General features: G+C 41.9%; 1 protein-coding gene across 4 annotated transcripts in view; it reads left to right on the top strand.

Moving 5' to 3' along the window:
* SPATA16 (spermatogenesis associated 16) overlaps window positions 1–14,531 on the top strand; it is an 85,401-nt gene that overhangs the window by 43,907 nt on the left and 26,963 nt on the right. For all 4 annotated transcript variants that reach the window (XM_090147725.1, XM_031614568.2, XM_090147726.1 and 1 more), the window contains one exon: window positions 4,860–4,944. In XM_090147725.1, coding sequence (XP_090003851.1) covers window positions 4,860–4,944 — 85 coding nt within the window. The remainder of the gene's footprint in view (window positions 1–4,859; window positions 4,945–14,531) is intronic.

The following is a 14,531-nucleotide window of genomic DNA, read 5'->3' as shown; positions in this document are numbered from 1 at the left end:
AGGATATATGAGGATGTTTAAAAATTAACTGCTATTATTTTGTTCCCTTTCCAAATGGCATAATTGCATTACAGTGACTACTTCCTACTTACTCCACCTATAAACATCAGTTTCCTTTTCTAGTCTCAGACAAAAGTAAGAAAGGTCATCCAGCAGAGAGCGCATTTTTAATTTTGTGTCTCACATCTCAGACTCAACACTGGAACAGTGGATCTCTCAAACACCAAGATGTCTCCATCAGGGGTGGTCTAAACAGGAATATTAAAGTTCCTATTAAACTCAAGGGGGAAAAAAGAAGCTGAAATTAACTTACCACTTTCCAACAACAGCTCTGCTACCCAGGGCACTGCCTGAGGCCCTCTGTTAGTACCACTGACTGCAGATCCAGGTTAGATCACTTGAAGCAGAGAGCAAAGGTAATTTCCTGCCACTGATGAGGGCTGTGCCCTAACTTGGTGTCAGCAGCTGTCAGGCAGCGAGAGGCACTTCTGGCTGTTCCTGCAAGGCCTCTGTGTTTCTGTCGAGGGGCTGAGGGAGGCGATTTGGGATCTGCGGTGTGATGTTCGCCTGCACGCAGAGAAATATATCTTATTGTTCTGCACCACCAAGTGGCTGGATGGAGCAGGTAGAACACAGCACCTTCAGATCCGGGCCTCCTGCAGGAGCACGGGTGGGTTGAGCAGCTGTGAGCAATGAGGGTCTGTAAATATGCGGTCAGTATTCCTGAATATTGCATGAAGTGATTGTGTCAGAAATAGGAAGCAAACGCATCTATCCATTCTTTGCTGTTAGACTTTATATCAAGGCAGAGCGAGGTCTGTTGCTGGCCAGCTTTTGCAACTCCAAATCTCCACAGAACACAGCAGCTGACCCCAGCCCATGCAGACCTGTGGCTGCAGGACGGGGCAGGAAGGACCTGCTCTGCCCCTCACGTACTGCTGAAATGCAATATCTACAATATTGATGTGAGAACAGGGTAGGAAATGGCCCCTCATTCCATTTCTGTGCATATCAGTAAGCTTACTAGGAAGACTTTTTGTTCGAGGACTTCAGCTTTCTGCTCTTCCCAAATCCCTGTTAGGGAGGGGAACTAATCCTATGCTTCTTCTAACGTACACACCATAAAGCTCCTTTTATCTATGGAGTAGCAGTGACCTTCTAAAACAACGCAGCTTCATTCACAAGATATACATTATCCCCATAAACCTTTAATAAGAATGCACTCCAGCAGTATGTTACAGAGTTTTGTATCCTTCATTTGACATGTAATTTTACTTTTATATTTGACTCTAAGTCACAGTGGATGGCTATTTAGTCATCACAGAGTCCTCTGTTGATCTATGTTCAGTGTTTTATCAGTTTGATGTCAGACTTGTTTTAAAGAGTCACAGCATTAATTTAGCATAGGTAAAAGTGTAAGTGACATGGGGCTAACCCAAACAAGAACATGCCGATGTACACATGCAAATAGAAATGGCAATAATAATCTGAATTACAGAGTTACATAGAAATGTGATTATTTCAGCTAAATTCTTCAGCTGATCCCTTGAAAAAATCATCAGATATAAGAAGAGAAGTTTCAGAATCAGATAGAATTTCATCCTTCATTATTTGGTATTTTTGTCCCAGTTTTAGGAAAGTAAATGTCTCTCTTCTTCATTAGTACACTGAAGGAAATGGAAGCATTGCCTTGCATAGTGTTAAAAAATGTGACAAATGAGTCCATTCTAAAGTAAAGTAGTGCCCTCCACATAGTGAAGGAAACCTCCAGATGATCATATCACCGGAGGAAGGATTGTCAGCTTTGCTGAGATGCCATTAGACGTGCAGCCATTAAAAAAGAGAAAAAAGCAGGCACAATATGTTTAGAGATACACATCTGATCACTCCAAGCAAGGAGGGAGAAAAAAAATGTTAATGAGCAGTCACTGTCTGAAGATCCTAAATAATGTTTTTATAAATAGCATTTCCTTAAATAATATTTTACTGAAGTCTCTTCTCAAAGTGTGTGCTTGTATGTCCCTTACAGAAACCCACTGCCACCTGGTTCTGTGGGCCAAAGGATGGGTCCTCACTGGGAGCCCAGCACAGCACGTCCTGCTTTTATGTACTTCTCTGGGAGCCACCTGCCCAGATATCTCAATCGACCCTCTGGTTTCTGTCTCAGTGTTCAGGTCCCTACACATTTCTCAGTGTCCAGCCCTATAACCGAATTCAGCCAGCGTAATTTCACCTGCGTCAGGGAACTCATAATTCCCTATCACATGTGCCACTTTGACACTGGAATCAACCTCAGAGGCCAACAAAGAGACCTCTCTGACTTAGGCCCATTTGGGGTTGGACGTAGGCCATCCACACACAGCATGACTGCTTATGTTTCTTTTGAAAGTGGAATTTTTAAGTCCCTCCTAAGCCCCGAGGTCAAAGCAGCAAGCATCAGTCCTGACCTGTGTGTGCTCCCTGATGGCCGAGGAAGTGAGAGGTGAAATGGAGATGAAGGCACACAAAAGGCTCAGGGTGTTTTTATGCATGTGCCTTGCTGTTCCTGGTGTGACGCGCAGTGATACAAGGGAAAGCCAGCAGGGATAAAAGCAGATGTTGAAAAACTAAACACGAATGCCTGAAATGTAAGTGGGATTCTGATTATTTAAATAAGAGCAAATTAAGAAGGAAGGGCGTTTGTCTGAAGTGCAGTGGTACCCAGAGACCTCTGCCATGATCAGAGTGACATCGTGCTGAGCGTGCCACGAAGAATTAGTAAAAGGCTGCTTGTACCAGGAGATCTCACACACCAAATATGTAAATCAGTCAAACATGACTGTCTTCATGTTACAGCTGATGCCGGCAAACAGAGAGATGAAGTGATTCATCCAGGAAGTGGACGAGTCACCATCCCTGGAGGTGTTCAAGGACCACGGAGATGTAGCTCTGAGTGGCATGGTTAGCAAGCAGTGTTGGTGGTAGGCTGACGATAGGGCTAGATGATCTTAGAGATCTTTTCCAACCTTGATGATTATATGAGTCTATGACCCGTAGCAGCACCACTGCATGAGATGGAGACAGGGTACTGCTGGAGTTAAGGATTTGCCACTTTTAATCTCTGAAATGGCAGATAATCTATAGGATCTTAAATTGTAAATGACCATTTGCAAATATCGTTTGACTCTAAAAAATGCCAGACTTTAGTACTTGAAAATTGCTCTAAATTTAGATTGAAAGTTCCTTTTTTCCCACAAGGAGACCACCTCCACTTGCATACACTGCTAGAGACCATGAGACTCCTGAGTACCAATGTCACAGGGGCTGGAAGCTTCATAGACCACTACTAGTAGACCAGAGGCACCATAGTACAAAGAAATGTGACAGATTCCTTCAACGTCTTCCCCATTTTTGTGCCATGTGCTTATTTCCCCATCGTGTCTCAGGAGATAGCAGTCAGCTCTTCCCAAAACCATTGCTGATGGCGCCGGATACTTTGCTCACCCTCTCCATTTCATCCTTAGGATGTTTATATGTCATTCCCGGGATTAAATCCTGGCACCGTTTGGAGTTGGTGAGAGTTTTGCCAGTGATTTTCAGCGCAGTGAGGATTTCATCCTTTGTTCATCCTGTGCCAGCTGGGCTAACAATGTTCAATTAGAAGCTGCTCTTTGTTCTAGTGCAATCAAGAGGATTTTTTGCCAGTGATTTGAATGAGAGTTGGATAAGGCTTATGGTTAAATCCAGTCCTTACGCAGAAATCCATGTATCTTCCAAAATTGCTTTTCTCCCAGTGAAATTAACAGGAGCTTCACGCGAACATCTAAGGGAAGATTTAGTTCCTGTTTGTAACAATATGTTACCTCCTGATACTGGGCCTGCTTTGAAATGTTTATTGTTAAATCCGTGTATTTCTGGTTATATCTCATTAAGAACATAATACAGCCTTGGAAAGTATGTTCTGAAAGGGTATTACAACAGGATTGGGATTACTGTTTGTGAGACACTTTTAACTAGGGGGAAATTTCAAATTCAATTTACAGTAATGTCAAAGCACAATTAATATATAGGCAATGATAAGGGGAACATGCAGAAGTACACATTGATAGCACTACATCAACAAATAAACTTTCAGTGCTAGTAATTAGGTACACAAGATTATTATATGTTTAATTGACTAAAGTGACAATTTGGAATTACATCTAGTCACATTTAATTGGATTTGGAATCTCTAGAGGAATGGGAACGGAAAGCAGTGTAGAGAGGCAGCCATAAAAGCAAACTGATTTTCTAAAGTCTCTTAAGACTCTGCATTAATATCCATTGCACAATAGTTTTTAATATCTCTCAGTCTAGAAAGAGGAATGCAGTGATTGCAACAGACAGTGGGAGTACTAAAGCATACACAATTAGGTAGCAAGATAGCTGATTACTTTGGACTTGGGGTTTTTCTTAAGATAAAGTTTAATCAAAGGTGTACTAAGTCTGAATACGCCATACACTGATTTCCTCGGGCTGCCAAGCTGTGGGGTTTTATACATCTTGATGCTATCTTATAAAAACTGTACTTGGATATAAGATATCTCACCCACAAATGCTTTAAAGCAAAATATTTATCTCTTGGTGAGCAGTCATTAACTATTTTCTCAGAGTAAAATATGGAAAAAAGATTTTTAAAACGTAGGGTTGTTTGTGTGCAGGTGGTTTAGCTATCTAAAAATGTTTACTAATATTTGTCTTAAAGGAGGACAAAAACTAAGAGTTATCCGTAATCTTTTGATATAGATTCATGTTATATTCTTCTAATGTTATCTCCTTTAAATATTGCTGTATACATCCTTCTCTCCCCATACACTCATTTATTTTGCTTTTGTCATCAGGAGCGCCATGATTGCTGACTATATGTACTGGCTGACAGGAGGCACTGAGCAGCGTATAAGCAAGCTCATCAAACTGTATTGGCAGGTAAAAATTGATGGCTCAACAAGGAGGGAGGTGCCCATCTCGCTACTAAGACCAAAATGAAGGATTACTGCTTAAAAGACTGCCGACAAAGGTAGCTCTTGGGCATATCAATCAACAGGACACCATATAGTACTATCGTATTTATAATGAAGTAGATTTTCTTGGACTAATTTTAAGGGCAAAATTCAAGGTTGTTAACCCTTGGCTCATACTTCAATTTTATAGACTGCTATAAAATTTAATTCTGGATACTGTATAGTCCCCAAAGCTATTTTTTGCGAAGTCTTCCTACTATAGTGACACTTTCCTTTTGCAATTTGCATGATACTAATCCTCTGACACCTTTCCAAACTCTTCAACCAGAAGGAGAGGAAAAAATGACTGTAATGAATGGTCCCACAGAAACCAAAAGTGCCCTGTGAAGGATGGCTAGGAACGACCCCAGTTCTACAAAGATTAGTTATGTGGGGAGTAGACCATTGACTTCAATGAGACTCGCCTCTTGGGTGATACCTATTTGAGACAGCAGTTCAGCCACATCAGCACAAGTTTAAGTTTAAGGATACCCCTCTCATCCTGAGGAGAGCTCTCATAGAGGAGGAGGCCAGGGACGAGTGATTTTGGTGACTGGGTAAAGATGGCTAATAAAAACAAAGGATTTACCAGTATCAGAAATAATGTATGTCCCTTGGGACAGAATATCAGAGTCTGACTGTGATCCCATCTTTCGGCATTTTATTCTGTGAGAAGGTCTGTGACCACAAAAGGGCTAGTCCTTGTTGTACTTTATATGAAGGGGTACAAAATATGTCTGGCATAAGCCAGGGTAATAAAGATGAGAATCTGGTCTTTTACTTTCAATCATGTGGTAAATTCTCCCTTTTAAAAACTATTATTAGTTGCATTCTTATTGGTAAAATGGAATAAATCTCAGTCTTGGGAGCTGCTGAATTTCAGTACTGCTGTGAGTGCAAAGTGCATCTCATTCAGAGAATTACCCACTGGGCTAGTGTTTGCAGTGCCTGTGAACTTTCTTATATGCTTTCCAGCAGAGAATTTCTTCTCTAAAGAACAGTTTGATTTTTTTCCCACTGGGTCAGACTCGTTTAAAATTTCGAGTTCACAAACAGGTTTTATGAAAGGGTCATTTCTTCTAATGGAATATCTTTTTTTGTCTCTTAACACTGGTATCCATCGACTCCCTTTCTTGATGCCATGAGCACGAAGCTTCAAAGCATCAGCCTTTGTAGAAGAAGCTGTCATAGGTCATGGCTGTCCTCTCCCTCAGGGGTTCAGACTGTCCTGCTATGTAACTGCTATGCTAGGGACAAATAAATGGCATGAAGGGTAACACTATCACAGTGCCTCTGCACAAAGTCTAAACCTGAAGATGCGGTTGGTCTAAGATGGGAGTGAACCAAAGCAACAGCAGGGTTACTGCATTGCCATTAGCATCACCTTACAGGCAGCAAAGGCCAAAGGATTTTGGCAGTGACAGGGCTCTGTTCATTTCTGTTCAGTTCCCAGCTTGCTGCTCTTTTCTCACGGGCCTCTCTGGACCACCATGGAACCAAGAGGTCCTATCGCACCGTGTTACCACTTCTGCCTTCCTCCTGAACCTGTCGTTGTCTGCAGAAGTATTGTCTGTTGAAACGTCAGTAGAGACCCAACCATTAGTTTGATCTCCCGTTGTGCTTGATTTTCACTGGGAGACAGAGATTGCTCTGCAATTTTGTGCCTTTTGTGTGTATGCTTCGGCGTGGGCAAAGCTAAGGATTCAGCGGTGTCTATCTGCTGACACACACTCAGTACAGGCAGCTGGGTGCCCAGTACTGCTCCCACTCAAGGTAATAACCAGCACTTAAGAAACGCTGTTTGAGAAGAGATATCCCCAGCACCACCAGCAGCCTTTTCCTTCCCAAGCCAACGAGTTCTCTGTGTTCAGCATCAGAGGTGACTTCAATGTCATTAGTGCAGAGTGACAATTCACAGCGCGGTGCAGCACATGACACTGCCCTGGGACTTTCCACCACAAAGAGACCGAGCAGAGGTAACATGATCTTTTTCATTAATATTCTCTCTATTTCATGGTGTAAAGCTGAAAATAACTTGTCACGACAATACATGCTTATGTGCCTTTGTAACCAAAGCAACAGCTATTGATGCACGCTTTTCTTTCTAGCTACTCCTCTGCCCCAGAACTCGCTCCTCGCGTTGGCTCACAACCATGAGTAGCATTTTCTGAGGAGGAAGGGAATAGATGGCAAGTAGGACCGTTTGCTTTTTTACTTCTCTGAAGAAAGATGTTTAGAAGAGATTTGTCACTCTTTGCTTTGATCAGTTGGTCATATACATAATCTTCTGGCGTGTCACGGACTACTTTTGTTTCTTTTTTTCATGATTTTTTCACTGCTGTGAGGGCCTTCCCTTCTCACACGCTGCATCCTTCTTTGTTCATAGCTTCAGAACGTCACACAGACCACCCAAATCCTTCAGCTGACTTCTGTGCTGCAAAAACTTCAGGCCCAGAATTCACTTCCGCAAAGCTCCTTTTTATTTGTCCTACTTCTAAATCACTGTTTTTTCTCTCTTGATCTATTTCTCATGCTCAGAGCAGTCTTTATCTTGTATCTCCTTTGGTTTACTTCTCCCGATTTTGGTTTTATCCTTTCCTTTGAACTCATTCTATTCCTGACATCAGCTGCCAAGAGCCCTCTTTCTTCAACACTTCTTAAAGCACCCCCAAATCTTTCCCCTCCTCTTTGTTAACTCTTACGCATTTCTTCATCAGCAGTGATCTGTTCCACATGGCTCTGTACCTCCTCATAGACACACCACAAGGCTCGTACTGTCAAATCTTTAAGACCACAGGCTCGTGTTGATGAATTATCTGACTTACTGCACAAAAATGCCACAGAATTTCACCCTTACCTTCCTGCATCAGTGACAAAAGAGGAGAAGCTGAGGCTGGTTTTTGAGAAACTTATCAAATCCCCATTTAAATATTTTAATAACAGAGTATTTACCACATTCTAAATGGTGTTTTATTGTATGTCTGTCCCCTGCCTCTCCTCCGTTTACAAACTGGAATCTGACTTGTCCGCTCCAAATTTGTGTTACATATTCACCTCTGAAGGCTTGACGATCCTCTACTACTTGTTATCTTCTCCCTGTATATGTAACTATGGATCGTGATCAAGGCACTTTTAAATATTCTTTTTGATTAGCTTTTTGATTAGCTGTCTTTGATTATCTCCTTTAAAGTAAAACTTCTATTTCTGGAACTTCTGTACAGTGATATGTAATGCCTCATGCCCTGTGTTGTTTTTGAATATTAATACCTGCCTTCCATTCTACTCTGAGATAAAGGAATAATGCTGATGAGAGCTGAAAAAGTAATTTGTGATGGATAATATCATTCAGTAAGTTAGACCTTTTTCTCTATTCAATAAACATATTTTCAAATATTTCACTCCATGGATTGAAAATATGCTTTCCAAGTTAACATATAATCTAGTGGATGGACTTTTGTTCACAGCCCACTATGGAATATGCACTGGATGATTTCTGCATTGGCTCTTAGATTAAAAATACTGAATTAAATAAGATTCATCACATGAAATAATAATGTGAAAGTTATTAGATGTATTCTGGTAGATATTTACAGTGGTAGCAGCAAGACAAAGACCTGCTTATTACTATTATCAGGCAATCTCCCTGGCATTTATTTTCTGCAATTGCATTCCTCAGCTGGAACAGCAACACAAACAATAGATCTGAGATATTTCATTACATAGAAAGAGTCCATCTCCACACCGTCTAGTTTCATTCACACCACTGCAAAATGGCTAAAAACTGCGCCATATACCCTGGATGTTTCATTCCACGTGTAAAAACATTTCACACCTATACTACTACAAGCATCTAGCATACAAGATGCTACACTGCAGTTTCATATCAAGCACCCACTCTGCACTTATACCCAGTCGTTCCCATCACACAGACTCCTACCAGCAGTGCATGTGTTGCAGAAACTGCAGAATCTCCAAAAGGCATTTCAGGCACGTAGGTTCATATCTATACACCTCCACGACCATCTGTACTGAAAGCCTTAATTCCATAACGTGTTTTCACTACAGTTCCAAGGAAGTCCTTTAATTTGCTTTGCAGGAACCTGAATTTGATTGTCTTTTATAAAGAGACACTAAACCTCAGTGTTTTGGCCAAGACTGCAGCTATCATCAGGCTGCTCTTAGCACACTGACAATACTGGAGCTGTGCCTCCTCCACACACCTCATGAGCCCATCTTTCTGAGAGTATTTCTGTCAGCTGAACTCAACATCACAGAGAAAGCCTCCAGCAGCACATGCAGCAGCTGACATGGAGGCTTCGGTATTAAGACATTTGCTTTCCCCTCTTGCTGCTTTTATGAACGTTGGGTGTTTCCAGTTCAAAAACCTGGCCTGCTGCTATTGCAAGTGCAGAGCAACACACAGATCACACAGTACAGCAAACGATGAACAAAGCACTTGGCCCTGCGAGGTGGCTGAACACCTACACTGCAGAGATGGTTGCTGTCAGCTTCTGTAGACCTCAGCTTTATCTCACACCTTGCAGGGTGACAACCCCAGACAAGAACACTAAGAGAGGAAAGCTCTCTGTAGCCAGCACCTCCTCCCCAGCCGTCAGCTGTCCTTGTGCTCACGCCTGACCCACGCTGCTCTGGAGTATCAGGTTTGCAGGCTGGCACAGGCAGGGGATGTTCTGCAGTCCTCCTGATGGGATGACTGATAGGAGCTGACAGGTAGCCTCCCTGGGCAGCCTGGCCATCATATCACTGAGAAAACATATTTCTCGTTAATTCTCGAGGCTATTTCAGCAGATCATGCTGTGTTACACTTTGCTGCTCAAAAGTTCCTTCTTTAAATCAAATCTGGGGGAAAAATCCCATTGAGGTTAGTGCCTACTATTAGGCAGTAAGTACAGGAAATGCCTAATTTGCCTAAGTCTCTACTGTCCCAGAGCTTTGTGCAGTTTGTTGTTGCTTTAAGAATTGATTTTGAATTTTGTCATGTCTCTTTATAAAAATCAGCAAGTGATCCTCCCTCGTCTGTCTCCCTGGCTGCTTTGAAGGACAACATTTGCCTTAAATCATCAAGCTCGTCATTGTCTGGTAGAAAATTGGGATGTAATGGTTTTCCTCACCTTGCACATTAGAAGAACAAAAAGATTTTGGCCCTTAAGCAGGAAAATCAGTTTGTTCTTAAGATACTGCAGTGGTATCCAGATGTCCCAAGTGCAGCTACTGACCACTTCATGGATTCCCTGTGTTCTCTTTGCATCGTGGCTGAAAGGACTTGGTAAAATTAAAACCATTAAGATTTTTCTGGGCATACTTTCCCTGTATATGCCATTTCAAGGATTCAGATCATTCTGGCTTTGGAGTACACTACTTGTAAGTCATAAATCTCAAGCTGCAAAAACCAGCTCCGTTCTATCCTCGGGTATACAAGTTAAAATATGAAGTAATTGAAAACTGAATTGATAAGGCAAATAAAATAATATAACAGAGAGTTTCTGTCGTGTTGATACTGATTTGGGAGGCTTTTATTGCTGTTGTTATTGCTGATATTTCCATTCCAAAAACAATTCTGCATGTACAATAACAAGGAACTTAACTTGTGGTGGCTTTTTTTTTTTTTTTTTTGTATACTTTCTTCTTTAATAATATCTACCTCCATATATTTTCTACCTGCTTCTATTTTTCTAGTGCCAGATCCTTCATGGTAGAACAAGTGTTGCTTGAATTATATTTGCAAGACAAGAGAAGTTACTAGTTTAAATGCCACAGTTATTAAAACAGATGGATTAATTGTCTTTAATTTCAGGAAAGATTTTTCTGTTGAATACCAGCCGAATGTAATAGGCAATACATGCCTGCTTGTAGTTGATTGCTGTTGAAATCCCAGTCTGAATCAAAATACCAACCAATTAAAGCGTTCAATGTTAATAGAGCACCATAAATCATTCCTCAGAGATGTTCAGCAAGAGCAACCTGGCCAGCAAAGCCCCATACCATTGAAAAACCCCAAGCAGCAGCTCAAAAGCAATGTGCATACCTCACTCTATTCATTCTGGCTTTTGCTGGGTTGCAAGGCAGAGCTTTAAGATTTACAAAGGAAACCTGAGAAATCAGTGTTGAAATCCAGCCATTTTGAGCTGTTCTTGGGCCTTTATTGTTCCTTCAAGTTCCAAAGGTCCTTAAGAAGTTATATCCTCATTATCCTCTTCCCTTTCTTTGCACCCCATCTCCTTTCTTTGGGAAGCTGAAGCTAGAGGCAGGAGCCTGTGCTGTTCCCAGGATCGTTACTGGCTGTGTGGCTTTCCATTTGTACATCAGCTCTTGAAGAACTACAGAGGACATCACACAAAAAGAGATAAAGTCCCTTTTCAGAAACAACTCTATATACAGCCAACTTGTCCTCTACTAAATTAGCAGCCATTCAGCTACATAAAGTAGTTGGCTATTGCAATGATTCAAGCATGATTTTTCGCTGCCCTTTGAACAGTGCTGTCCATTTTACAGGCTAACCACATCAGTCACCATCTCTGGCTGTCTGATTCATCTCTTCACATTTAAGTCAAGTTCCCAAAAGCTGTTGAGCTCAGTGAAAGGTAGGACCGACATCTCTTTCTGTTCATTTCTGCATTTTGATTTCCTTTTTCTTCTTTTTATTTTCCCCTCTTCCTTAGGCCATGAAAAGACCCTACAGCAAGTATCCCCACTTCTCGCATGACTTTCTTGCCAGGCCTGAGCAGAGGCCCAAATCACCGGATGCCTGCAGCATCCAGGCACTGGCTACTGCATCCGACTGCACTGACATAAAGTACTGAGTGATGCTCGACCTTTAGCTCAGCCTGTCTCAGTTCTGAGCCCAGAACACCCAAGCTGTTCAATTCCCCTTCTCACAAAGAGTTGCTGGTTAAACTGTAACCCACTCCTGACAAAGCAAGAGCCACACAGAGATGGCAAAAGGTTCTCCTGATGCTGGACAGGCGGTCCTGCTCAGAGCAGAAGGCAGTGGATTGGAATTAGGGTATCTCTCACCATAAAATCTCCCTTATTCTTAAGGAATGAACAATAATAGCAAATTTGGTTAAGAACTGGGATTTTGACCAGTAGCTTCACCAAATTCACATGGGCTCTTTGATTTTTACATCCACTACCTCACTGCCCTGGCTGGACAGCACCGTACATCCCTGATGCTGACCATCAAAGGGCTCACTCAACTGGACAACCTTTGCTCCCACCACAGCATCCAAAGGAGGTGGCAAACCCCAGCCAGAGCAGGGCACACTGCCAGGCCAGCAGCCACCTCAGCAGGAAGGCTCAGAGTTGCTAGAAGGCAACAAACCCTAAATGAAGTAGTAACAGGGGCTCAACCCTGACAGAGCTCTGAATCAGCCTGGCAAACCTTTCCACTACTGGTCTTTCCACCAAAGAAGGACAGAAACCTTTCAAGTTTACCCCTGTGCTGAGATGAAAAGGGAAAAGTCCCAGCTGACATTAAGTGATACAAGAGCTGGGGACTCCTGTGGTATTTCATGCATGTCAGTTTGCGATATTAAAGGGCAGAGAGCTTCCTTGAACTGGAGTTGTATTTCCACACTGATGCTGGGTCTCTCCTTTCCCACCCTCCAGCACCATGTCAACAGCAGCCTCCAGCCTCTCCTGCAAAGGAAGGTTGAGGGAGCTGGGCTTGCTTAGCTTGGAGAAGAGACTCCAGAGAGATCTCATTGCAGCCTTCCAATACTCGAAGGGAGCTTTTAACGCGAGGGGGACCAACTTTCTACACAGTCAAATAGTGATAGAACAAGGAGGAATGGCTTTAAACTAAAAGAGGGGAGATTTAGATTGGATGTTAGGGAGAAATTTTCTGCCCAGTGCTGTGTGTGCCCCTCCCTGGAGTGCCCAAGGCCATGGATGGGCCGTGGCAGCCTGAGCTGATGGCTGGCAATCCTGCCAATGGCAGGGAGGTTGGAACTACACAGTAATCTTTATGGTCCCCTCCAACCCAACCATTCTGTGATTCCATGATTTTCCACACCCTCTTTGTTCTTGGCTATTTCTTTAACAAATAATGACCTCTTTGGAAGGATATAAAGAATGGATTTCTTCTCTCTGAAAACATAAAGAAACACCTACTGGAAAATCAAACAGATCTTGAAGCCTAAGGTAACCCATGTGCAACACTCCTGCCTTTGCCTTTCAGAGCTCAGCAGGATTCATGGGGCTATCGCTGCGATGCTCTGCAAATCTGCTTCCAGAATGTGCTGCATGCAAAATAGCTCACAGAGACTTAAATTCGTTAATAACTTAAGAACCTAAATAAGCTGATAGTTGATGTGACCTACATTAATGGGGAGGCATTACATGGCAGATAAGCAGAAAGTTCTCATCTATTGTATAATACATGATTTATTCATACCATAAACATATTGAGAAAAAGATACGCTCTGGCATTCCCTCTGCTTATTTTTCCCACAGAAAGAAAAAAAATAAATAAAACTAATGTAAGAAGATCTTGCTGGTGAGAAAATATTCATATCACAACAGCAACAGACTTAGTGGCGGGGCTGCCAGACACTGCTTTATGGTTGGAAAGATATAGAGAAAAGCTCATAGGTTGCACCACAGTGCTCCCATAATTCTAACTACCAGCCTAAGAGTGGAAGCAGTTCGTAGAAGAGGCTAATGGCTTTACCCTGCCTGGTATCACTACATTAATAAAAATCATCAATAAAAGCATCAGTTCCTGTTGTAATGTAAATGAGACAGTGGCTGAGTATGCACTGCAGCTGCAAGATAAGGCACTAGAAAGATATCTAAATTTTTGGATAATTCTAGATGTCAAGATAATTGGATTTTCCAAATTAAACCTTTCTGTAGTTAAAGAGGATTATGGTTAGGGACTGTAGCAGGGAAAGCTGCTGTCACTGTTACGAAGAATTTGCTGCTGCAGTGCCACTTTTTCTTCTTTTGTGCTTTGTCTGCTCTAAGCAGGCAAAAATGGTAAAGTTTCACAAAAGTACTGAAGTTATATCATTTGCAATAACATGTTGACATGTGAAAACTCTGTTTCTTGTGCATCTACTTACATTATGAGCTGAACAAAATTTTGTTGATTGGACAATGCAAGTTTGTTTAGGCTAAAGCTTAGGTTTTGTAACAGGGTCTGTAACATCACCAAATAAAAGAATATTGCAGCACCACGATGCTCAGAGAAGAGGGATATGAGATGTGGGGTCAGATACATGCTCAAACTCTTGTTAAAAACACCTTTGTTTCGGAATGTCTTCTGAATTTTTAATTCTCATGATAGCATGGACACCTCCCAAACCTTGCAAATGCTTCTGTTTCATGAAAAACTTAATTGCTATTTTAGAGAAGTGCTGACAATATAAATACTCCTTCAGACACTTTGTCTCCACATGGTCTCTCCATAGACTTTCTCTGATTGCCCACACTTCCAAAACAGAGATGTAAACCTCCTGACAAAACAGAGCATGAGTCAGTCCTGCAACA

Source organism: Phasianus colchicus, chromosome 10 (assembly GCF_987193195.1).
Source record: "Phasianus colchicus chromosome 10, bPhaCol1.hap1.1, whole genome shotgun sequence".
In the NCBI taxonomy this organism is placed as follows: domain Eukaryota; kingdom Metazoa; phylum Chordata; class Aves; order Galliformes; family Phasianidae; genus Phasianus; species Phasianus colchicus.
The sequence above is the reverse complement of the archived record's forward strand: the minus strand, read 5'-3'. Positions and strand labels throughout refer to the sequence as shown.